Raw genomic sequence first — 26,637 nt, forward strand, 5'->3', positions numbered from 1 at the left:
ATGTCAGTGCAGGCTGGGCCACATCAGGATAAGGACGGGAATTTCCCAAGAGATGAGGGGCAACAAATATTTTCGGTGGCCAACTACAATAGGAGTATGGCGAACGGGGAGATTGGAGAGACCATGGCTTGTCTATTCCAAGCAAAACGATGCAGCCTTCTGTTTTTGCTGCAAACCTTTTTTACACCAGTGTAAACCAGCGCTGGTCAGGGATGGAAACAGGGACTGGAAGAATCTGTGCCACCCCCTCAGCTCGCATGAGAAGTCCCAGCTAGCACAGTGGATCTGGGCCGATTCCGGCTGAGAGTCGGGGCACTCCACTGAGAGTCAGACTCGGCCGACGTCATGTGGCCCGAGTCTGGCCAGCCTTCGGCAGTATTACTTATGGCTAGGATGTGGGGATTGAGCTCGGGCCGATTCCGGTGTGAGTTATCTGGCCCAAATGAATTACTTGGGGCTTAGGCCGATTGTGGCTACTCTCTGGCAGATGATTACACGGGCTGCTTTATATAATTAACTTGTAATTATTTATTTATTTTTCCATAAAAAAAGACAAACTAAATTCCTGTCTACCAGCGCACAAGTTAATAAGTCGCTTGCTATTCCAACTGTTATAAACTGTCACTAGAGCTCGACCATCAAGACGGTAGGTAGACCCCTTTTGTTAAGATGGAAACAAAATAGCTAGCCAGCTAAATATTGTTATTTTGTGACAGTTCTAGCTAATTTTCCCCAAACATCGGACACCCCCTAACCTCGGACACTCTCTAGCGGTTGGAGGACTGAATCACCTCGAGCTCAACATTTAAATGGACTGAAAAAATAACGGTACGTTTTGTGACTAACGACACCCTTTTAGCTAGCTGACCACCGATTTTCAGTGCAATTTATGTAAGTTAAGTTAGGTTTTGAGAGTTTTCAAAAAAGTTATATGTACACATTTTGTGGAACACGCTGCATATTGTAAAATTCGACTGCGCGACAGACCACACCTAATTTAATATCCAACTTTTTACCTCTGAAATATAGCTAACGGATTTTCTAATATTGCTATCTTAGTTGCTAAATGTTGATAGAACTGCTAAGTAAGCAAAAAGGAAAGAAATTGTAAGTGTTAGATAATACATATCACGAAAACAGCTGCATGTTGTCAAGCTTTACCGTATCAAAATTGGAGTCCTCTGACGGAGGCGTTTTGCACAATCTGCAAAAATGTATTTGGAACTTTGAACCATGAACTTTTTGACACCTATCACTGTTGGCTATGTTTCATCTTACAACAGCTACATAGAGGCAGTATTTAGTAAAATGGTACAATGTATGCATCAATATTACACTAATTGGGACACTAATTTTCATTACAGATAACATCAAACAAAAAACGTGGGTACACTTTCAGTTATTGTGAAAACTTTCATCACCTTTCAATGCCTTAGCTTTGAAATGTAAATGTTTATACATATTCAGATATCTTTCTAAAGTGTGTATAGTATGCCAAGTTATTTAGCTACATGTATTTACCACTGCAGCATGGAGAAAGTCAAGAGGAAGCAATGGAGTGAGGTGGACATGTTCCATGCCATGGAGGACTGCGGGGCAGGGATGGCTATCTGCCAGGCTGCCAAGGTTAGGCATCTTTTTGTTTTTAGGATATTATCATGTGTATGTGAATTTTATCTGCTAGTAACAGTTTTCTTTTCTTATCTACCAAGGTGCATGGTGTACCTCGGCAGACCCTGGCGGGCAGGCTGAGCGGCCGGGTGACCCATGGTTGTCGCAGTGGACCACCCACATTGCTTGCACCAGAGGATGAAAAGTCTCTGGTGCAGTACTGTATCTACTGCGCCAGCCATGGGTTCCCCTTCACCAGACAGAGGCTGATGAAATACGCCGAAAAAATATGCAGGTATTTGGTGTTCTATGTGTTTATGTATGTAGATTGGTGGACTGACTGTTCTCAATGTGTGTGATGTAAATGTGGATGTGTATGGTGATGCCAAAACAAACATTTTCATCCTGGATGGACAATTATATATTCTATTCTATTCTATTGTAGGTTTCGGCACCCAGGGGAAACAATCCCACCACTGGGGAAGAGGTGGTGGGAAATGTTCAGGAGGAGGCACAAGAACCTAAGCATGAGGAGGCCGGACACCCTGGATAGGGGGAGAGCTGAGTGTGCCACACGTCCGACGATGGACACCTTCTTCACTTCTTATGAGAAGCACTTGGAGGAGAGTGGGTTGAGGGAGAAACCCAGACAAATCTATAACTGCGATGAGTCTGGGTTTCGTAGCGACCAGAGCAGGCACAAAGTACTGGCTCCCCGGGGCGCAAAACACGTGTACCAGCAGGCTCCGGGGACCAAGGAGCACATCACAGTGCTGGCCTGCTTCAACGCAACTGGGGAGGACGTCCCCCCGTTTATCATCTACCCCAAGTGTTTCCCCGGTGACCTGTTCAGGAAGTGGTTTCAGCACTTCATTAAGCATGCAAAGAGCGCCCTCTCCTTCTCCTCTTCGATGGGCACAAGAGCCACATGGACCCGGAAGTGCTTGCGGCAGCACTAAGGGAAGGGGTTATACTTCTTTGTCTTCCACCACACTGCACCCATGTCCTGCAGCCGCTGGACGTGGCATACTTTGGCCCTTTAAAGGCTGAGTTCTCCAAGGTAGCTGGAGACCTTAGCCATTTTGACCACTCCTACATGGTAAACATATCAGAATTTGCCAGAGTATTCCGCTACCCGTACCAGCGATGCAAGGACATGCGCTATGTGGTGTAAGGGTTTAAGAAGTGTGGCCTCTTCCCTTTTGACCCTTCAGCCATTGAAGGGTCCCGTTTAATGCCGTCTCGGACCCTACCGGGTCCCAACACCGCCTCTCCTGGAACCAGCAGCACTGTGCCATCCATCAGCACCTCCTCCCCAGCGACCACAGGAGGACCCTCAGCCCCTGCTCCAGTCCCAGCCGCTGCTCCAGTCCTATCCCTAGCTCTAGAAGAGAACCCCCTAATAGAGGGGGGGCTGAGAGCGAAGGACCTGGGGCACAACTTTACTGTCCTGAAGTATCGGCTGGACCGATACAGAAGACTCCCTGTGGTCGCCACATGCCTCACCGGGGAGGAATACACGCGCCAGTGGCAGGAGAGGGGTGAGAAGGAGAGGGCCGAGGCAGAGGAGAAAGAGCGTCGGGCAGCCCTCAGAACACAGAGGGCACAGGAGAGGGCTGCCATGGATGAGACCATTGACGCCATCGCCTCTGCTGGACCCCCTGCTGGAACCACTCCTGACAGCTGCATCACCACTGCCAGTGCCTCCCAGTGTGCAACACCTGTAGGAGCCGCCGGAGTCCCCAGCTGCAGAAGGCGGCCACATGCCTACTCTCCCGGCCACACCATCGTCGGCCCCTCAACCCCACCATTACAAACACCAGCTCCTCCAAGCCATCGTCGGCGGTTTTGTCCACCACCACCCCAATGCACACCACCCCCCATGTCTGTCACTACCAACACGGCCTCCTCTGGACCAACTGCCTCCTCCGTCTCCCCTGGTCACACCACCATAGCAGCCTCGTCTGGTGTCCCTGCCCCCTGCAATTTGAATACCACCACCTCCACAGGTAAACACATGTTAAATTACGAAAAAATGACTGTTTGTTATCTGTTTTATAAAACAGCAATGTAAAATATATATATATATATATATATATATATATATATATATATATATATATATCTTCACATATCTACAGTACATAGCACCAGCCCTCAAGTCATCTCCACCTCCTCCAAAACCTCTGCAGCTTCCTCCAGAGGTATTGATGTAAAAAAGTTGAAAAGGGTTTTCATGCAACATGCTCTGTCTAACACTACTTTTTCTCAAACTGCAGCACAGAAAAGGAAGAGAAAAGCTACACCGGTCACATCTCACACCACCCTCAGGTACTTCATAATCTGTTTTTCTCGCTCTCTCAGTTGTATCAATTACTATTGTTGTTGAAGAACTTCTACATTTTGCAAAACCATATTAATCAATTTGTATTATTTTCTTATTTTTTTATAAAAGAAGACACCACCTGCTGTGCTCGCTGCGGGAAGCGTGATCCGCCTGCAAGCTCCTCTCAGGAGTGTAGATCCGAGGTGCCATGGGTGTGCTGTGACTTCTGCCAGCACTGGTTCCACTGCAGGTGTGTGCAGTGGGATCAAGAGGTAGCGGTGGAGCTGGATTTTTATTGTGATTTTTGTGACAATATAGGGATGGAGGTCGAGATTGAATTGTTTGTTTTGTTTGTGTTCATATGAAATTATTTATTTGTTCAAAAAAATAAATGTCTAAAATATAATATATATATTTATTGAACCCATCTTGTGTATTTCTTCCTTTACTTTCCAAGTGCACCTCTGCAACACAAACTCCAACAGTGTTTTCATTGTTTATGTTAATGCACATAACTGAAATTAAAGTGTATTTGATGTAAATTATTAATACTCATTTTATTTGGTTACAACACTGAATATGTTGGTGAAGAACAATTTTTTAAGAGTCCACAGGAGGGCGCACCGGGCTACGCAATTAAAAGTTGACAGGCAAATCATTATTTTTTACCGGAAGACTAGCCAACTAGTCAACCATCTAGTAAACACTTCGGGTACGTGGTTGGTGTCTCTTTTTTCAACAAAATTAAATGGATATATCTTGTAATTGAACAAAATAGTAAGGTGGCCAATAACTGGGGGCCGTATGCCGATAATACGGGACATATTTTTTTGCTAAACCGCTCATCAAAAGCTGATAACAGTAGTATTTCCAATGAAATGTCAAACTTGCTAATTGCTAACCCGTTAGCTAACATTTTTACGACACCAATAATCACAAAACATTGAAGGCTTGATCACAAGATAACACTGTTGAAGGTAATATATTTCTTAAACGCTGTCGAATATGCCGATAATACGGGATTCTATTCTGCAGGTGTAGGAGAAGGTGGAGGTCAGGGTGAGGTTGATGATGCTGAGGAGAACATTGATGATGAGGGTGATGAGGAGATGGTAGACGATGAGGTTGAAAGTCCAACGGACCGTTTCAAAGGCTACTTGGTGAATTGGGCTAACAAGAAGAAGGAGCCGAAGTTGTGCCTTCATCATGGGTCCAGGATGGCATGAGCTACTGGCCCCCTTATACATCCACAGAACGCTGCACAAGGGCAGTGAAACGTCAAGAAGCACCTGATGAAACATGGGGTTTGTTTGATGTGAACATCAGGTACACTAGAGGTGAGTTAATGTTATATTTGCAGTCAACTATTTATAACTGACATCAACCTCATGAGACAACAATATGTATCTGCAATCTAAACACAATACATTAATATTCTCTTACAGACACATATGAAGAGGCTCGCCGTAAGCTTCCTATGGCTGTGGTCCAATCTGATCTTCAGACTGAGGAGGAGGATGACCACCCCGCATATATGAAGAGAAAAGGAAGGTATAACAACTATAACAAATATGATTTTAAAAAATATTTCTCAGTGGTTGGCCTAAATATCCAACATATGTTTACTTCACTGGTCATTCTTATGAGTTCAATAACCTTATATTTTTTACATCAGGGGCACAAATACGCAAATATTCAGTGCCACTGAAAGTGAGGATGAGGAGCCAAAAGGAAAAGTTTCCACGCAAGGGCCAGTCAAACACCTCTAAGGGTTTGCCACCTGCACCAGTTATCAGACCTGCAGAGGACAGAAGAGACACCTGGGAATTCTGATAGGCCAACAAGGATTGAGCCAAACATTCAACAACAGCAGCAGCCAGTGTGTGATCGTAAGTGTTACATGTAAGGTACATATTGTGGCCCCCACCAACATCAAAGTTGCCCACCCCTGATCTATAATGTGATTGTGTTGATTATGTTGTTTATATTTGTCTTTGTTATCCTTTATAACTTTAACTACAGAAAGAATGTGAGGGATAAAACACAACTGTGTTCTGTTTTGTATTTTTGCAGCAATTCTTCGTGAGAACTTAACCTCCATAGAAATTATTAAGCAACAGCAAAAGCTGATTTTGCTGCAGCTGCAAAACCTCCAGGCGAACAGATCAACCCTGGATGAGGTTCCAGATTTGACAGACCTTCGTCTTCCAATGTCCTCGCTGGAAGACTTGAGGAGAATTGAGGGCCAACTTTCAGATCAAGACTTAAAAAATAACCTGGTATGACAAGATATCATTATATCATTACATGTATTGCTGAAAAGTAATCAACCATGCCACAATCTGACCCAGAGTACCATTCCAGCTTTCTTCAAATTAGTATTATATTAATCAAATACGAGTTTTTGTTTTTCAGACCATATATTTGGGACTGTCTGGAGAATGTGTGGAGAATCATCTCAAAACTCCTTACAAATGGCCTGGCCATGAACATTAATTGGAGAGGGGCCAATGGGAAACAGGCTTTTGAACCTCTTGCCTTAAAAAGTGTTGTTATCGGTAAGTTTGCGTTCAAGGCCACTGCATGCGGCAGAGAGGCATAATATCACAGAAGTGATTAATTCAATAAAACAGGCCAGCATGTCAATTTGATTGTCAGCAAGGAAGTTCATTATTACAACACAGTTTAAGGCAGGAAGAATATAATGAACTGGAAATATTTTACAAAAAGCCATTGATAAAACTATTTTGGCGGGATAGGGGAGTTGCATAAACTATTTTTCAGGGAGTATTTCAATAAGTGTTCTATTTTCTCTTTCTGATAGGAAACAAAAAAATGGACTTTGCTATTCTGTCCCTATTAATTGAGCTTTTCACTTTCTAAAAAGAGAATATGTTTGAACACAGGCAGCTTTTAGGGAAGCACTTCTGTTGTTGGGTTATGCAATGGATGAGTAGCCAGCAGTTGAAGGTTACATTTTTCTGCGTCGGTAGAGTGTCTGTCTGGGTGGAAAGGTATCTTTTGAAAGTGCCATGCTTAGATTCATAAGGATGTCTAAGATTTAATTATTTGCAAACAAGACACTCTAGTTCGACATTGGAGAAATATGGTAAGAATGCCAATTTCTGTCCATTCTTCCCTGAAACTTCTTTATAAAAATAAAAAAATCGTATTTAAATGTTTTTCGTCATATCCAATTACGATCTTATCTCATCACTGCAACTCCCCAACGGGCTCGGAAAAGGTGAAGGTCGAGTCATGAGTCCTCAGAAACATGACCTGCCATCCGTTCTATTGGCCAACGTGCAATCACTAGAGAATAAACTTGATGATCTCCGTTCGAGACTATCCTACCAACGGGACATTAAAAACTGTAATATCTTATGTTTCACCGAGTCGTGGCTGAACGACGACATGGATAATATATACATTAGGCTGGGTTTTCCGTGCATCCGCAGGACAGAACAGCTACCTCTGGTAAGATGAGGGGTGGTGGTGTGTGTCTATTTGTCAATAACAGCTGGTGAATGATGTCTAATATTAAGGAAGTCTCGAGGTATTGCTCGCCTGAGGTAGAGTACCTCATGATAAGCTGTAGACCACACGATATATCAAGAGAGTTTATCTATATTTTTCGTAGTCGTCTACTTACCACCACAAACCGATGCTGGCACTAAGACCGCACTCAATGAGCTGTATAAGGCCATAAGCAAACAAGATAATGCTCATCCAGAAGCGGCGCTCCTAGTGGATGGGACTTTAATGCAGGCAAATTTAAATCTGCTTGACCTAATTTCTACCAGCATGTCACCAGAGCAACCAGAGGAAAAAAAACTCTAGACCACCTTTACACCACACACAGAGACTCATACAAAGCCCTCCCTCGCCCTCCATTTGGCAAATCTCAATAATTATATCCTCCTGATTACTGCTTACAAGCAAAAACTAAAGCCGGAATTACATTTACGTCATTTAGCAGACGCTCTTATCCAGAGCAACTTACAGTTAGTGCATACATTAATCTTTTTTTTCTTATTTTTTCTTCATACTGGCCCCCCGTGGGAATCGAACCCACAACCCTGGCGTTGCAAACGCCATGCTCTACCAACTGAGCTACCTCCCTGCCGGCCATTCCCTCCCCTACCCTGGACGACGCTGGGCCAATTGTGCGCCGCCCCATTGGTCTCCCGGTTGCGGCCGGCTACAGCAGAGCCTGGATACGAACCAGGATCTCTATTGGCACAGCTAGCACTGCGATGCAGTGCCTTAGACCACTGCGCCACTCGGGAGACGAAGTACCAGTGACTCGTTCAATACGGAAGTAGTCAGATGACACGGATGCTATGCTACAGGACTGTTTTGCTAGCACAGACTGGAATATGTTCCGGGATTCATCCAATGGCATTGATGAGTATACCACCTCAGTCACCGGCTTCATCAATAAGTAGATCGATAACGTCGTCCCCACAGTGACCGTACGTACATATCCCAACCAGAAGCCATTGATTACAGGCAACATCCGCACTGAGCTAAAGGATAGAGCTGCCGCTTTCAAGGAACGGGACTCTAATCCGGACGCTTATAAGAAATCCCGCTAAGCCCTCAGACAAACCATCAACCAGGCAAAGCTTCAATACAGGACTAAGATTGAATCGTACTACACCGGCTCTGGCGATCGTTGGATGTGGCAGGGCTTGCAAACTATTACGGACTACAAAGGGAAACCCAGCCGCAAGCAGCCCAGTGACGGGAGCCTATCAGACAAGCTATATGCCTTTTATGCTCGCTTTGAGGCAAGCAACACTGAAGAATGCATGAGAGCACCAGCTGTTCCGGACGACTGTATGATCATGCTCTCCGTAGCCGATGTGAGCAAGACCTTTAAACAGGTAAACATTCACCAGGCTGCGGGTCCAGACGGATTACCAGGACGTGTACTCAGAGCATGCGCTGACCAACTGGCAAGTGTCTTCACTGACATTTTCAACCTCTCCCTGACCGAGTCTGTGAATACCTACATGTTTCAAGTAGACCTGTGCCCAAGAAAGGGAAGATAACCTGCCTAAATGACTACTGCCCCGTAGCACTCACGTCAGTAGCCATGAAGTGCTTTGAAAGTCTGGTCATGGCTCACATCAACACCATCATCCCGGAAACCCTAGACCCACTCCAATTCGCATACCGCCCCAACAGATGACGCAATCTCAAATCACAATCTAGAGGAACACCTACGTGAGAATGCTATTCATTGACTCAGCTCAGCGTTCAACACCATAGTGCCCACAAAGCTTATCACTAAGCTAAGGACCCGGGAACTAAACACCTCCCTCTGTGACTGGATCCTGGACTTCCTGATGGACCGCCCCCAGGTGGTAAGGGTAGGCAACAACACATCTGCCACGCTGATCATCAACACAGGGGCCCCTCAGTGGTGCGTGCTCAGTCCCCTCCTGTACTCCTGTTCACCCACGACTGCGTGGCCAAGCACGACTCCAACACCATCATTAAGCTTGCTGATGACACACAACAGTGGTAGGCCTGATCACCGACAACAATGAGACAACCTATAGGGAGGAGGTCAGAGACCTGGCAGTGTGGTGCCAGGATAACAATCTCTCCCTCAACATGAGCAAGACAAAGGAGCTCATCGTGGACTACAGGAAAAGGAGGGCCCCCATTCACATCGACGGGGCTGTAGTGGAGCGGGTCGAGAGTTTCAAGCTCCTTGGTGTCCACATCACCAACAAACTATCATGATCCAAACACACCAAGACAGTTGTGAAGAGGCCACGACAACACCTTTTCCCCCTCAGGAGACTGAAAACATTTGGCATGGTCCCTAGTTCCTCAAAATGTTCTACAGCTGCACCATTGAGAGCATCCTGACCGATTGCATCACCGCCTGGTATGGCAACTGCTCGGCATCCGACCATAAGGCGCTACAGAGGGTAGTGAGTACGGCCCTGTACATCACTGGGGCCAAGCTTCCTGCCATCCAGGACCTAAACTCAGCAAAAAAAGAAACGTCCCTTTTTCAGGACCCTGTCTTCCATTTTTCTGACCCTGTCTTTATTCTCTGTACCCAACGCACTAGAAGACAAGTTCTTAAAGCCTTTAGCCGTATCCTTATTCTATTCCTCCTCTGTTCCTCTGGTGATGTAGAGGTTAACCCAGGCCCTGTAGCCCCCAGTATCACTCCTACTCCCCAGGCACTATCATTTGTTGACTTCTGTAATCGTAAAAGCCTTGGTTTCTTGCATGTTAACATCAGAAGCCTCCTCCCTAAGTTTGTGTTATTCGCTGCGTTAGCACACTCCGCCAACCCTGATGTTCTAGCAGTGTCTGAATCCTGGCTTAGGAAGTCCACCAAAAATTCAGAAATGTCCATCCCCAACTACAACATTTTCCGTCTAGATAGAACTGCCAAAGGGGGCGGAGTTTCAATCTACTGTAGAGATAGCCTGCAGAGCTCTATCATACTATCCAGGTCTGTGCCCAAACAGTTTGAGCTTCTACTTCTAAAAATCCACCTTTCCAGAGATAAGTCTCTCACTGTTGTCGCTTGCTACAGACCCCCTTCAGCCCCCAGCTGTGCCCTGGACACCATCTATCCTCAGAGTTCGTACTGCTTGGTGACCTAAACTGGGATATGCTTAACACCCCGGCCATCCTACAATCTAAACTAGATGCCCACAATCTCACACAAATTATCAAGGAACCTACCAGGTACAACACTAAATCTGTAAACATGGGCACCCTCATAGATATCATCCTGACTAATTTACCCTCTAAATACACCTCCGCTGTCTTCAACCAGGATCTCAGCGATCACTGCCTCATTGCCTGCGTCCGTAATGGGTCCGCGGTCAAACGACCACCCCAACACTTCAGCGAGCAGGCCTTTCTAATTGACCTGGCACGGGTATCCTGGATGGATATTGACCTCATTTCGTCAGTAGAGGATGCTTGGTTGTTCTTTAAAAGTGCTTTCCTCTCCATCTTAAATAAGCATGCCCCATTCAAAAAATTCAGAACTAAGAACAGATATAGCCCCTGGTTCACCCCAGACTTGACTGCCTTGACCAGCACAAAAACATCCTATGGCGTACTGCATTATCATCGAACAGCCCCCGCGATATGCAACTTTTCAGGGAAGTCAGGAACCAATATACACAATCAGTTAGGACAGCAAAGGCTTACTTTTTCAAACAGAAATGTGCATCCTATAGCACTAACTCCAAAAAGTTTTGGGACACTGTACAGTCCATGGAGAATAAGAGCACCTCCTCTCAGCTGCCCACTGCACTGAGGCTAGGAAACACTGTCACCACCGATAAATCTACGATAATCGAGAATTTGGAGGGAGGTGGAGGGTCCGTCATGGTCTGGGGCGGTGTGTCACAGCATCGTCGGACTGAGCTTGTTGTCATTGCAGGAAATCTCAACGCTGTGCGTTACATGGAAGACATTCTCCTCCCTCATGTAGTACCATTCCTGCAGGCTCATCCTGACATGACCCTCCAGTATGACAATACCACCAGCCATACTGCTCGTTCTGTGTGTGATTTCCTGCAAGACAGGAATGTCAGTGTTCTGCCATGGCCAGCGAAGAGCCCGGATCTCAACCCCATTGAGCACGTCTGAGATCTGTTGGATCGGAGGTGTGAGGGCTAGGGCCATTCCCCCCAGAAATGTCTGGGAACTTGCAGGTGCCTTGGTGGAATAGTGGGGTAACATCTCACAGCAAGAACTGGCAAATCTGGTGCAGTCCATGAGGAGGAGATGCACTGCAGTACTTAATGCATCTGGTGGCCACACCAGATACTGACTGTTACTTTTGATTTTGACCCCCCCCCCCTTTGTTCAGAGACACATTATTCAATTTCTGTTAGTCACATGTTTGTTGAACTTGTTCAGCTTATGTCTCAGTTGTTGAATCTTGTTTTGTTCATACAAATATTTACACATGTTAAGTTTGCTGAAAATAAATGCAGTTGACAGTGAGAGGACGTTTCTTTTTTTGCTGAGTTTATATACTAGGCCGCGTCAGAGGAAGGCCCCAAAAGTTGTCAAAGACTCCAGTCACCCAAGTCATAGACTGTTCTCTCTGCTACTGCACGGCAAGCGGTACCAGAGCGCCAAGTCTAGGTCCAAAAGGCTCCTTAACAGCTTCTACCCCCAAGCCATAAGACTGCTGAACAAATAATGAAATGGCCACCCGGACTATTTACATTGACCCACCTTTGTTTTTACACAGCTGCTACTCGCTGTTTATTATGTATGCATAGTCACTTTACCCTTGACTAACCTGTACCCCCGCACATTGACTCGGTACCGGTACCCCCTGTATATAGCCTCGTTATTGTTATTTTATTGTGTTACTTTTTATTTTATTTTCTTAACTCTATTTCTTGAACTGCATTGTTGGTTAAGGGCTTGTAAGTAAGCATTTCACGGTAAAGTATCGTCCGGGTTAGGGGAGGGTTTGGCCGGGGGGCTTTACTTGGCTCATCGCGCTCTAGTGACTCCTTGTGGCGGGCCGGGTGCCTGCAGGCTGACTTCAGTCGTCACTTCAATGTGTTTCCTCTGACACATTGGTGCAGCTGGCTTCTGGATTAAGCAGGCGGGTGTTAATCACATTAAATCAAATGTTATTTGTCACATGTGCCGAATACAACAGTGGGCGCATGTGACAAATACAATTTTATTTAATGTGATTTGAAACCGCACTCCTTAACACCTGCCCGCTTAATCCAGAAGCCAGCTCCACCAATGTGTCGGAGGAAACACATTCAACTGACGACTGAAGTCAGCCTTCAGGCGCCTGGTTTGTCTCGCCTATAGCAGCAGAACTTCCAGGGCCGGCCCTGACTAGTGGGAAACGTGTTTACCATCCTTGAGCTCCGACTTCACCCACATGGAGACCTCTGACTTCACCTACTAAGGAAATTACCTCAATAACAGCATTTTTGGCAGTTAAATGCAACTAAAAAGTAGTCCATTAATATGGTTTTTGAACACTATAATTGGTTTACAGGCCTGATAGCTGTACTTTTAGTTGATGGTTGACAGCGCTTGTTGTCCATTAGCCGATTGGGCGTTTATCAACAAGTTCAAAGCAAGTGAATGCATCCAACTGGTATTTACGACTTCACAACTGGTAAATTCCCACCTCCCACTTGGAGCTCAGGGACGATAGACAAGTTTCCCACTAGTAATTACCAGTTGGAGGGCCGTTCAAATAGATTTTTCCCAATCATATGTGGTAAACGTAGAGAATGATAGAGATATCATTTATATATGTCCCAATATGGCGTCTGTGAGCGCACGGGCATCGCCATTGAGGCATGTCCATTTTGATGTAGTAAATTTTTTTCCCTTCTACTACTTCTATGAGTTGGCAAACAAACTGAACGGGTGCATACTGCCATCTAGAGTGTGTTGGTTGAACAGGTAAAGCCAAGGATGGCAAATTACTGCCACCCACAAGTATAATTCATTGGCTGATCCCTTCTGATTAACAGGATGGAATTGTTATTTTTTCCCTCATCAATATACACACAATACCTCATAATGACAAAGCAAAAACAGGTTTAGACATTTTTGCAAATGTATTAAAAATAAAAAACGGAAATATGACATTTACATAAGTATTCAGACCCTTTACTCAGTACTTTGTTGAAGCACCATTGGCAGCGATTACAGCCTTGAGTATTCTTGGGTATGATGCTACAAGCTTGGCACACCTGTATTTGGGGAGTTTCTCCCATTCTTCTCTGCAGATCCTCTCAAGCTCTCTCAGGTTGGCTAGGGAGCGTCGTTTCACAGATATTTTCAGGTCTCTCGAGATGTTAGATCGGGTTCAAGTCCGGGCTCTGGCTGGGCCACTCAAGGACATTCAGAGACTTGTCCCGAAGCCACTACTGTGTTGTCATGGCTGTGTGATTAGGGTCGTTGTCCTGTTGGAAGGTGAACCTTCTCCCCAGTCTGAGGTCCTGAGCGCTCTGGAGCAGGTTTTCATCAAGGATCTCTCTGTACTTTGCTCCGTTCATCTTTCCCTCGATCCTGACTAGTCTCCCAGTCCCTGCCGCCGAAAAACATCCCCACAGCATGATGCTACCACCACCATGCTTCACCGTAGGGATGGTGCCAGGTTTCCTCCAGACGTGACGCTTGGCATTCAGGCCAAAGAGTTCGATCTTGGTTTCATCAGACCAGAGAATCTTGTTTGTCATGGTCTGAGAGTCCTTTAGGTGGCTTTTGGCAAACTCCAAGCGGGCTGTCATGTGCCTTTTACTGAGTAGTGGCTTCCGTCTGGCCACTCTACCATAAAGGCCTGATTGGTGGAGTGCTGCAGAGATGGTTGTCCTTCTGGAAGGTTATCCCATCTCCACAGAGGAACTCTGGCGCCCTTCTCCCCTGATTGCTCAGTTTGGCCAGGCGGCCTGCTCTAGGAAGATTCTTGGTGGTTCCAAACTTCTTCCATTTAACAATGATGGAGGCCACTGTGTTCTTTGGGACCTTCAATGCTGCAGAAATGTTTTGGTAGCCTTCCCCAGATCTGTGCCTCAACACAATCCTGTCTCGGAGCTCTACGGACAATTCCTTTCGACCTCATGGCTTGGTTTTTGCTCTGACATGCACTGCCAACTGTGGGACCTTATAGAGAGAGGTGTGTGCCTTACCAAATCATGTCCAATCAATTGAATTTACCACAGGTGGACTCCAATCAAGATGCAGAAACATCTCAAGGATGATCAATGGAAACAGGATGCACCTGAGCTCAATTTCGAGTCTCATAGCAAAGGGTCAGAATACTTATGTAAATAACGTATTTCTGTTGTTTATTTTTAATACATTTTCAAACATTTCTAAAAACCTGTTTTCACTGTCATTATGGGGTATTGTGTGTAGATTGATGAGTGAAAAACATGATTTAATACATTTTAGAATAAGGCGGTAATGTAACAAAATGTGGAAAAAGGGAAGAGGTCTGAATACTTTCCGAATGGACTGTATGTGATCGTATACAAATGTAAGCAAGGTTTGAAATTATTATGTTTTATTCAAATGTTATATCTGTTTGAGCTACTTGTGGTGAATTTGCAGTCTACAAATAAACGACCCACGGCTGAATCTAGTTGATGATCCCTGATCTAGAGTCCACGCTATGGTGGTACATTTCCACTTCCCACTTAGTTACGAATGCAGCATTACATACGGGACTTCTCAATTTACTCACACTGCTGGAATTTTCAACGTTCAAATGGTTTCTATCAGAGAAACTTGCACATATATATATATATATATATATATATATACATACATACACACACACACTACCGGTCAAAGGTTTTATAACACCTACTCATTCAAGAGTTTTTCTTCATTTTTAATATTTTCTACATTGTAGAATAATAGTGAAGACGTCAAAACTATGAAATAACACATATGGAATCATGTAATAACCAAAAAAGTGTTCAACAAATCCAAATATATTTTAGATTTTAGATTCTTCAAAGTAGCCACCCTTTGCCTTGATGACAGCTTTGCACACTCTTGGCATTCTCTCAACCAGCTTCATGAGGTAGTCACCTGGAATGCATTTAAATTAACAGGTGTGCCTTCTTAAAAGTTAATTTGTGGAATTTCTTTCTTTCTTAATGCGTTTGAGCCAATCAGTTGTGCTGTGACATCTCAACATCAACTGTTCAGAGGAGACTGTTTGAATCAGGCCTTCATGGTCGAATTGCTGCAAAGAAACCACTACTAAAGGACACCAATAATAAGAAGAGACTTGCTTGGGCCAAGAAACACAAGCAATGGACATTAGACTGGTGGAAATGTGTCCTTTGGTCTGGAGTCCAAATTTGAGATTTTTGGTTCCAACCGCCGTGTCTTTGTGAGACACTGTGTGGGTGAACGGATGATCTCTGCATGTGTATTTCCCACCATTTGTTTTTTAACAGGGCAATTACCCAACACACCTTCAGGCTGTGTAAGGGCTATTTTACCAAGAAGGAGAGTGATGGAGTGCTGCATCAGATGACCTGGCCTCCACAATCCTCCAAACTCAACCCAATTGAGATGGTTTGGGATGAGTCGGACGGCAGAGTGAAGGAAAAGCAGCCATCAAGTGCTCAGAATATGTGGGAACTCCTTCAAGACTGTTGGAAAAGCATTCCAGGTGAAGCTGGTTTAGAGAATGCCAAGAGTGGAAGGCCAAAAAGATCAATAAGGACATCAACCACCCGAGCCACTGCCTGTTCACCCCGCTATCATCCAGAAGGCGAGGTCAGTACAGGTGCATCAAAGCTGGGACCGAGAGAATGAAAAACAGCTTCTATCTCAAGGCCATCAGACTGTTAAATAGCCATCACTAGCACATTAGAGGCTGCTGCGGCCTATTGAAATCACTGGCCACTTTAAGAAATTGAACACTAGTCACTTTCATAATGTTTACATATCTTGCATTACTCATCTCATATGTATATGCTGTATTCTATAGTATCTTAGTCCATGCCACTCTGTCATTGCTTGTTCCTGTATGTATATATGTATATATTCTTAAATGCCATTCCTTAGTTAGATTTGTGTGTATTGGGTATATGTTGTGAAATTGTTAGATATTACTTGTTAGATATTACTGCACTGTCGGAGCTAGAAGCACAAGCATTTCGCTACACCCACAATAACATCTGCTAAACACGTCTATGTGACAAATACAATTTGATTTGAGTGTGCAAAGCTGTCATCAAGGCAAAGTTTGGCTATTTTAAATTCTCAAATATAAAATATATTTTGCTTTGCTTAGAAATTGTTGGGTTGCTACATGATTCCATATGTGTTATTTCACAGTGTTGATGTCTTCACTATTATTCTTCAATGTAGAAAATAGTAAAAAATTAAGAAGAACCCTTGAATGAGTAGGTGTTCTAAAACTTTTGAGCGGTAGTGTATATATACGCATTTATGCGTGTTGCATGACATAACAGCTATGTGTCTAAATTAAATGAACCTAGATGGAGGGAAAAATTCGAGCCAGCCAGGAGTCGAACCTAGAATCTTCTGATCCGTAGTCAGACGCGTTATCCATTGCGCCACTGGCCCACTGCAGCCCCTGAAAACTAACGCCTATTCAAAAGGACAGTCTACTCAATCTATACATTAACATATCATTTGAGCCCCATTCATTCCGATCCAATGTGAACAATACTTTATTCATTTCTGGAGAAGGTTGACTGTCGAGCTCGCAAAACTTTGATGAGATGGAGACTGGGTAGCTAGCTAGCTAACGTTAGTGCAACAGGTGGGCAGGTGTTGAACGGTTTCATGTTTCACCTCTTCCTCTGACGGTGTTGACCGAGCTTCGTAGCTAGCTAGCTAGCTAGCAAGCGAGAAAACAACATTTTCATATCTCTTCTGCTAACGTTACCTTCCTTGACACGGTCAGATAAATTATCCAGCTAACACAACCTGTTAAACAACGTGGGAATATGCATATTTCATTAACTAGCTAATTAATATAGCTAGCTACTCGTTGGAAATTCGGGTTACTAAGTTTAGCTCTCTTAGTAAATCGTTAGTTGCTTTTCATGAGAAACAAATATGGTTAAAAAAATTGACATATGTAGCCCACACAGAGGGCCAATCACTGGCATGCAAACATTGACGACAGGAAAAGGTTTGCGGGTGTGAATTTCGCTGGTGACTCAAAAAACACTATGCATCGAGCTTAAGCTAGTTAGCTATCATACCAAACAGGTGTGTGTCCTGTAGCTACATGGATCGTTCAAGACTATCCAATCAGCTAACACGGCTTGACATACAAAGTTTTGACCCTCACCTCTCTCTGCCACCAGTAACAGCTATATTACATTAGTAGCAGGTGACTCGAAAACAGTTACTTTAGTAGCAGCCTGATATAATAAAATAAAGACCGTGTACGGTTGGTTCAATCAATATCCGAACTTAAACAGTAAGACGGATAATCATTTCAACTGCATGAATTCATTTTTCTTATGTTGTCCACAACATTGAATTAATGAATAGAGACGGCGTGGAGAGGATACGTGTGCTCGCTGTTTTCAAAGTAAAAGCTGTCTGACTATCTGACGTTACCTGACCATCGCTCCAGCTAGCTAGCTACCTTTCGCCAGGTTAGTTATAAATAAGTGCCACCAACAAGTAACGTTAGTTAGTTAGCTGCCTCCCATCAATGCTTGGTGGCTTTACTGACAGACAAGACAGGGAATTTATATTAAAAGCCACCAAGCATCGAGCTAAAGGCTAAGCTAGCTAGCTATCATACCAAACAGGTGTGTGTGCCTGTACAGTGTACACTGTACAACAAGGATCGTTCAAATCTATCCAGCCCCAGCTAACACGGCTTGACATACCACGTTTTGACCATCACCCTCTCTCTTGCATCAGTTGAGTATGAATTATCAACAATTGTCTATATGCTGTAGGTAGCTACCTATATGTTGTCATTCCCTTCCCTCCACCTTATAATGGCAGAGATTAAAGGAATTAAGATGGATCGTTCAATTGTTCAACCATTCAATTATTTTCAATGGTAATTAGTGAGTATAACTGTAGAGAAATAAGTGGGCATACTGAGTATGCCTGCATATGGCCACCACTACACCTGCACCACTGGGCGAGATTGAAGCTGGCAGTGTTAACAGTGACACTACACAGATAGCCAGGCACAACACTTCTGCCATTCCCTGCCTTGTATGGTATGGCTTTGTATACTGAACAAAAATATAAGCACAACAATTAACGATTTTACTGAGTTACAGTTCATATAAGGAAATCAGTCAATTGAAATACATTCATTAGGCCTTAATCTATGGATTTCACATGACTGGGCAAGAGCGCAGGCCCACCCACTAGGGAGCCAGTCCCAGCCAATCAGAATTAGTTTTTCCCCACAAAAGGGCTTTATTACAGACAGAAATACTCCTAGGTTTCATCAGCTGTCCAGGTGGCTGGTCTCAGACGATCCTGCAGGTGAAGAAGCTGGATGTGTAAGTCCTGGGCTGGTGTGGTTACACATTGTCTGCGGTTGTTAGGCCGGTTGGACGTACTGCCAAATTCTCTAAAAATGACGTGGAGGTGGCTTATGGTAGAGAAATTAACATTACATTATCTGGCAACAGCTCTGGTGGACATTCCTGCAGTCAGCATGCCAATTGCACGCTCACTCAAAACATGAGACATCTGTGGCAATGTGTTGTGTGACAAAACTGCACATCTTAGAGAGGCCTTTTATTGTTCCCAGCACAAGGTGCAACTGTGTAATGATCATGCTGTTTAATCAGCTTCTTGATATTCCACACCTGTCAGGTGGATGGATTATCTTGGCAAAGGAGAAATGCTCACTAACAGGGATATAAACACATTTGTGCTCAACATTTTAGAGATAAGCTTTTTGTGCATATAGAACATTTCTGAGATCTTTTATTTCAGGCCATGAAACATGAGACCAACACTTTACATGTTGCATTTATATTTTTGTTTTACACACCAACCGGCCTCACAACCACAGACCACATGTAACAGCCAAAGCTGCTGTATACAGTATGAGGTAAGATGGTGTAAAAAAATTTTTTTTTAAAGGTCTATAAATAGTGTTGCTATGATTGCAACACATGCACACTACAATCTGCCCCAGGTGTGTGAGTGAGTTTGTGTGTGCGCGTCCCCCACCACAATACCTAATATCCATGTGTTTCCAGGTCAAGCTGTCCGGCTCTCAACTGACTCCACAGTGCTACTCCATCACCTCCGTGCAGGTATAGCCTCATGTTGACGTAATCTAACCAGCCATTGTCTGCCAACCGGTGGCATCGTTTGTTCCTCAACCTATGACACTATGGGCCAGATTAACTAAGTTTGCACCTGTTTTTTCATCAAGGGATAAACTTTCACCTGGTGCAAACGATTAGTAGATCTGGCCGTAGGGCCTCTAGCTAATACAACTTTTCTTGTTGACACTGTCCTCTAGTTAAGAGACCCTTTCATGTTGTTGTGACCTTTGACATGTTTTCCTGCAGAGTGGTGAGCTGGCCGGAGGAGGTGCAGATGATAAGAAAAAGGAGGGGGAGGCCACTACTACATTTACATTTTAGTACCGGTAGATGCTCTTATCCAGAGCGACTTACAGTTAGTGAGTGCATACATTTTTCATACTGGCCCCCCGTGGGAATCGAACCCACAACCCTGGCGTTGCAAGCGCCATGCTCTACCAATTGAGCTACATGGGGCACTACAGCATCTGTACGGAGTTTCTGTTACATGCGTTTTATTTACAGATACAAAGAAATGGCCAACCACTTCAATTGATATTTTGAGCCTTGGTCTAACTAAAACCATGCGTACTGTTCTCCCATTCTCAAGGCCAAACTCCTGTGTGAGACCAAGGCCAGTATAAAGCAGTACGAGAAATACCTAATCACCCTCTCCAAGAAATCAAAAGGTATGTATGGGAGTGCTTTGGGATGGGAGATTGTCTCAAATTGAATGGAAGTGTCTAGTTGTAACCAAACATAAAGCAAGATCTGAAAATGAGGACACTCAATAGAAGATACAGAGCCTTGTGGGACTTTTCAGTAACAGAACATCTCTCAAACTAACCATGCATTATTGTAACTACAACAAGATAAACGGGTTTCTGTGTGTTGTGTAGGTGAACCTTATTCAGTACATGAAGCTGAGCACTTCCAGAGATTTCCGCATCAACACAGCCACTGGAGGCAGCGCTGCAGGAGCAGGGCAAGTCAGCAGGTGAGCATCAACCATAACACTGACACACACTATATATATATATATATATATATATATATATATATATATATATATATATATATACACACACATACATGACAGCTATCCAAAACGTTGGTTTAGTGTCCTATTCACTCAGCTCCATCACACCAAATTTACTTACGCTTTATTAGTCCTGTCCATACTCCCGCATTCCTCATATCGTCCTGTTCACTCTACAGGGGTCAATAGCACACATCACGTTTATAAGTTATAACTCCATGGATCATTTTTCTTTTGGTTCTCGTTATGTTTTTCCCAGACCCAATGGTCTGAGCTGAAGTCATTCATTTCGTCAGTATTCAATTGTGTGTTGAGGAGGATACATGTAAGTGCTGCTTTGTCTCTCTTCCTTCTTTAGCCCACAGCCTCTCAGCAGCCACAGCAGAGCCAGGAGCCCAAGAAGAAGAGGAAGCAGTGATGGAAAACAATACATCTTTCTCCCTCTTAACCACTTAATACACTCCTCTCTTAACCAGTCTGGAGCAGCCTACATTCATCCGGATGCGTTCTGATGATCCACTGAGATGGGTTGTGTTCATTTGGGCGAACTGTAGCAAAAAATAATGCAGCCAAAAACAATATAGTACCGCCCGCTGCAGACTGTTTTCTTCTGTTTGGTGCCTTATGACCCTGCATAGAACCAGTAGTTCCCATTGACGTCATTGGTCTGATGACTCAGTGCCTGGGTTGGGGCAGCCCTGGAGGACCTTTATCCCATGATGCCTCTGGCTGCACTAACTAGACAATAGAGGACTGGTCGGTTCACCCTCTTATCTCCCTTTCCCCAGAGAGCCTTTGGTGATGTCGATGATTTGGTATATGTCCAGAGCCTCACCTGTGGAGAGTCAATGTGTTGTTATTCTACGTACATGCTGTACAGAGAAAGATACAAGAGGTTGAAGATTGTTTTGTATTATCTGATCATTTGTTTAAAGCTTTCACTTAGCAGACTGAGAGCATGCAAAACTTTCTGCTGTATTTATTAATTTACTGTGAACATTTCACAGTATTTAAAACATGTTTCTATGTTATCATGTTAATGTACACTGAACAAAAATATAAACACAACATGTAAAGTGTTGGTCCCATGTTTCATGACCTGAAATAAAGATCCCAGAAATGTTCTATATCCACAAAAAGCTTATTTCTCACCAATGTGTTTACATCCCTGTTAGTGAGCATTTCTCCTTTGACAAGATAATCCCATCCACCTGACATGTGTGGAATATCAAGAAGCTGATTAAACAGCATGATTATTACAAGGTGCACCTTGTGCCGGGGACAAAAAGGCCACTCTAAAATGTGCAGTTTTGCCACACAAAATGCCACAGATGTCTCAAGTTGAGGGAGCGTGCATTTGGCATACTGACTGCAGGAATGTCAACCAGAGCAGTTGCCAGAGAATGTAATGTTCATTTCTCTACCATAAGCTGCCTCCAACATCGTTTTAGAGAGTTTGGCAGACCACATGTAACAGCCAAAGATGCTGTACACAGTATATGAGGTAAGATGGTGTGTAAAATAATTTTATAAAAAAAGGTCTATAAATAAAGTTGCTATGATTGCAACACATGCACACTACAATCTGAAGACATTCTGGGGCTGTATGTATCAAACGCAGGTTTTAAGAGCAGCAGTTTAAAGAATGATATACAGTGATATACTCACCCTGTGGGAGGCCGTATCTGCGCTCCAGCCCTGTGGGGTTGGAGGGAGTCACACAGTCCATGGTCACCTCCTTCCTCAGACACTGGTCAATGTCCACGGCACTGAAGAAGGCCACTGACTGGGGCAGGTCCTGCATGCCCAGTGCATGGGCAAACATACACCTGTAGAGCACAACGGTAAAGTATGGAGGAACACATGTCTCAAATCTGTTCAATAAGCTGTTTATGTAAAACAAGTAACTCACAGGCTATGAATGACAATTACATAATACTTTCAATTTTCATTTTTTTTGTAAGGGGTGATCTGGCAAGTCATCAGCAGGAGACAGTGTATGAGTCAGGGCAGTACTACTGACCTTGTGAGCAGGTTGGTGATCTGCAGGGCCAGTGCTGCCCGGTAGCGGTCTTCGCTGCAGACCAGGTAGCGCACCTCGTCGTGGATGCTGATGCAGAAGCGTCCGTCGATGTCGTGCTCCTCCATCAGCCAGCGCATGGCCACCAGCATCAGGTGGAGGTAGTCCACTGCCGAGCTCTGCACCACCCAGTTCACCCTGCTGGTGATGAACTGACACACACACACACACACACACACACGTTCATCTCTTAATTTACAGCAAGTGTGTGTTTGATTCTGTTCTTATGATTGAGAGTGAGTGTGTTCTTATGATTGTGTGTGTTATGATTGTGTGTATGTGTGTTCTTATAATTGTGTATGCGCGTGTGTGTTTTTATGGATTGTGTGTGTTCTTATGATTGTGTGTTTCTCCTGGTATCTCCTGACCTCGTCCTTGACGGCCTGAGGCTCCAGGGCTCTGCTAATCCTGCAGCCCAGGACGGGGGTGGCCGGCTGGGCTGAGAGGGCGATGCTCTCCAGCTTGTTGAACATATCTGACTCCGTACCACCAGCCCACAGACGCTGGCCCGCCACCTCCCACTTCCTCCTCCGAGAACTGCACGGCCAATCAGGAGAGGATGAGGTAGAAAGTAAGTAAGTGTGTCCCTAGCCAGATCTACAGGAGTATCTAGGGGGAGGGGCTAGGGGTCAGTGGTAGTGAAGGACTTCAGTTCACACAAAGCTGACATTAGTGCCTGGTTCAACAATATCTCTAACCACTATACCTTTGGTGTTTGCAGAACTGAAGGAACCTGATAGGTCTAAACAATATGGCGATGGCTCCACATAGCCTTCCAGAAGCACAGACACCCACACACTGCTGCCTCACCTCTGGGAGGCCAGTCTGGTGATCCGGCGGAGCTCCTGCAGGGAGACGCTCCCGTCCTCGTCCCTCTCCACCTCCACATCCAGCTCCTTCAGCAGCCACTCACCCTCCTCAGACAGACGGTACCTGACACACATCCTTTCTGTAATTTAATCCTCCAAAACATCCCTTGTTGTGCTATAGAACTACTGTCTACTGCTCTGTGCACATAATATAGATGCATTTAAAGTGCTTAGATCCAAGCTTAAACCTCCAAAAGAGCAAGCAGAGGCGAGTTGATGACGTTCACAGTACAGCTCCAAACTCCCATCATCTTAGCCGTACTGCACCCCTTGGTGAGGTGCTACACATTGGTAGTGGACGAGGGGAGTCCCCCCTCCTTACAATCTTTGATAACTAGGCCTGCGTCTGAAATGGCATATTATATTCCCTATATAGTGAATAGGGTGTCAGTCCTACCTAAATTCAATGCACCACTATCCTTCCTGTACCTGCGTAGGCCCTTGGTGAGGGCATACATCTGCCGGGCCTTGCTGGCGGCTTCTGGCTGGCTGAGGCGGTGGTTGAACTGCATGAGCAGGCGCTCGGCGAAGGGCTGCCCAGCGCCGTAGATGCGTCCGTAGTTGAAGACCTTGGCATGCTCGCGGCTGATGCCCACCGTGTCAGCCGTGCGGCTGTGCAAGTCAGTGCCCTGGCTCTTTTTACCCTGCAGGGTCATCCAGCCGAACGCTGTGCAGCCTGGACACACAGTAACAGATACATGATTAACAGGCCACGTTAATGACTGAATGGATTCCTCAAGTCCCCAGATATGGGGCACTGTTTGAAACATCCTCTGTTGTAAAATAAATATGAATTCCGTGACAAAATGCAAACAGACACTGAAATATTCTGACTGGGAATGAGTTCCTCATTAGATTTCTGTCTTTCAGGGACATCGTCGGAAACTCACATTTCTGACCATTCTCATAGCAAAATGAATGCAGCATCAATCGGAGTATCAGCGCTAGGGGTGAAGTCTCACCATGCATGCCAGCGAAGTGGGCCTCTCCCAGAACGGCAGCGATCCACAGCTCCTGGGAGTCCACGTCCGCCCCCACCAGGTGGTACCCAGGGGGCACCTGTACCATGGCCTTCAGCTCACTGCCCACTCGATCCCGCTGCACAGACCACACACACAACCTCTATATCAGTGGCTCCCTTAAATAAAGCTGTGTTGCCCAGTACACTTCCACCATTCTTTTCTTCTCTTCTCGTTTTCTCTCTCTTTCTATTCTCTCACCCGAGCGTTGCTGGCAGTCAGCCACGTTGGCTCCACAGCCCTGCGGGTGACTGTTCCCGCGGTGACGACCTGGGGCAAGATGGCGCCATACTGCCCCTCCTCATCATACTCTTCATGCCTGCTGACAGCGCGAGGGAGCTCCCCTTTCCTCAGCCACACCACCTTCTGAGAGCTGCCAGGACACATCAGACATGATAACACAACTGTACTTGAACCCTCTAGGATGAGTCATTTTATATTTCTCATTGTGTCTGGCCATGATGATTAGCAATATAACTGCAGTACGTCTTCAACCATCCTTTTCCAGAAATTCATTTAATTCCTATTCATTAAGTCATTCTCACATGGCTCCTGAGTGGCGCAGTGGTCTAAGGCACTGCATCTCAGTGCTTGAGGCGTCACTACAGACCTCCTGGTTCGATTCCAGGCTGTATCACAACCGGCCGTGATTGGGAGTCCCATAGGGCGGCGCACAATTGGCCCAGTGTCGTCCGGGTTTGGCCAGTGTAGGCCGTCATTGTAAATAAGAATTTTTTCTTAATTTTTATTTATTTTTTTACCTTTATTTAACTAGGCAAGTCAGTTAACTGTCCACATGAAGTGGAGCCTGGGTAGCTACCTGATGCGTTTCTGGGCATTCCTCCAGAAAGAGATCATCTTGTTGATCTCCAGAGCCCGGGTGGCGTTGGTGCCCCCCCTCCCTGCCCTCAGGGTGCCGTCTTCCATCTTGGACAGGAAATCCTTGGAGAAGGGGCTGCCCACGTTGTTGTCATTTCCATCCTGTAGTCAAAACGGTCTCTTAAGCATTTATAGGTGCGTTCATGTGCTCAGATACTGCACAGATTATAGGATTATTCTATTAAACACTTGATACCCACACTATAGCCATGCAAGACTAAGTGAACATTTGAGTTAGGAATTTGAGTTAGGATTCGACCCCCAATGAGAGGATTGGCATTTTGTTTCGGCACAACACAAATTAGGTCAGCATCGCATAGATCAGTTGATGTACCTTGTGTGGGAGTTTGAAAAACCAGCAGCCCGGAAAGTTGACATCATTGTAAGGTCCGTTTCCATGGTGATAGGGGCAGTGACTCTCACCTGGTAGAGAATTAACATCCTGCATTTCCTGGTTACATAACATAGAACATGTCACCCAACGCATTCAAATCCTAAAGATCATTGACGTAATAGGTGAAATGTGTAGGAGGGGACCATAGAGATGTATAGAGGGCGCACTTGCCATAAGAATCAATCAATGTCAAAACAGAGGCGTGCCCTCGTTCCATCTCTATGGAGGGGACAGTTCACCTTATTTCTCTTCCTCATCACCCTGCCACCGTTCTCCTCCTCTGACACACTCTCCAAGCGACCCAACTCCTCCACCTAGAGGTCAACACAGGAAATACACCCACCTGTTATGCTTTCCGACAGAAGAGCATATTTGCTATTTGCACAGAATTCCTAGTTGATATGGGAAGATCATTCTCTGTGTGTAACTCTTTATTACAGTTATCATGTAATTTATATATTCCAGCTATTAAAACTAGAATCAGCAGTTGAAACCCCCCGCCTCTGTTTTGGTAAAATGCCTGAAGAAATGTAACCACTCTCAAATTCATAGACAGCTATGGGTGCAAGGACTGACCATCCATGATATCAAAATTACAGTTTTAATCATGTTGAGGCTATACA

General features: G+C 44.8%; 2 protein-coding genes across 2 annotated transcripts in view; one reads left to right on the plus strand and one right to left on the minus strand.

Moving 5' to 3' along the window:
- Positions 1-21,191, plus strand: LOC311137036 (uncharacterized protein; the record flags this gene model as incomplete). Its single annotated transcript, XM_084171349.1, has 7 exons — positions 1-94; positions 2,994-3,620; positions 3,891-3,956; positions 4,973-5,097; positions 19,684-19,740; positions 20,634-20,723; positions 21,132-21,191. 7 exons carry the CDS (start codon positions 1-3, stop codon positions 21,189-21,191), a joined length of 1,119 nt encoding a protein of 372 aa, XP_084027475.1.
- LOC311136762 (DNA polymerase subunit gamma-1-like) overlaps positions 20,881-26,637 on the minus strand; it is an 11,423-nt gene continuing 5,666 nt past the window's right edge. The window contains exons 12-22 of the mRNA XM_084171036.1: positions 26,254-26,328; positions 25,955-26,071; positions 25,562-25,722; positions 24,943-25,114; positions 24,685-24,820; positions 24,152-24,398; positions 23,664-23,786; positions 23,222-23,390; positions 22,797-23,005; positions 22,442-22,602; positions 20,881-21,608 (exon numbers count right to left, since the gene is read on the minus strand). Of these exons, the coding sequence (XP_084027162.1) occupies positions 21,544-21,608; positions 22,442-22,602; positions 22,797-23,005; positions 23,222-23,390; positions 23,664-23,786; positions 24,152-24,398; positions 24,685-24,820; positions 24,943-25,114; positions 25,562-25,722; positions 25,955-26,071; positions 26,254-26,328 (1,635 nt within the window). The 3' untranslated portion in view covers positions 20,881-21,543. The remainder of the gene's footprint in view (positions 21,609-22,441; positions 22,603-22,796; positions 23,006-23,221; positions 23,391-23,663; positions 23,787-24,151; positions 24,399-24,684; positions 24,821-24,942; positions 25,115-25,561; positions 25,723-25,954; positions 26,072-26,253; positions 26,329-26,637) is intronic.

The sequence above is a fragment of the Coregonus lavaretus genome (genome assembly GCF_964263955.1).
Source record: "Coregonus lavaretus genome assembly, chromosome: 11".
NCBI classification, from domain to species: Eukaryota; Metazoa; Chordata; class Actinopteri; order Salmoniformes; family Salmonidae; genus Coregonus; species Coregonus lavaretus.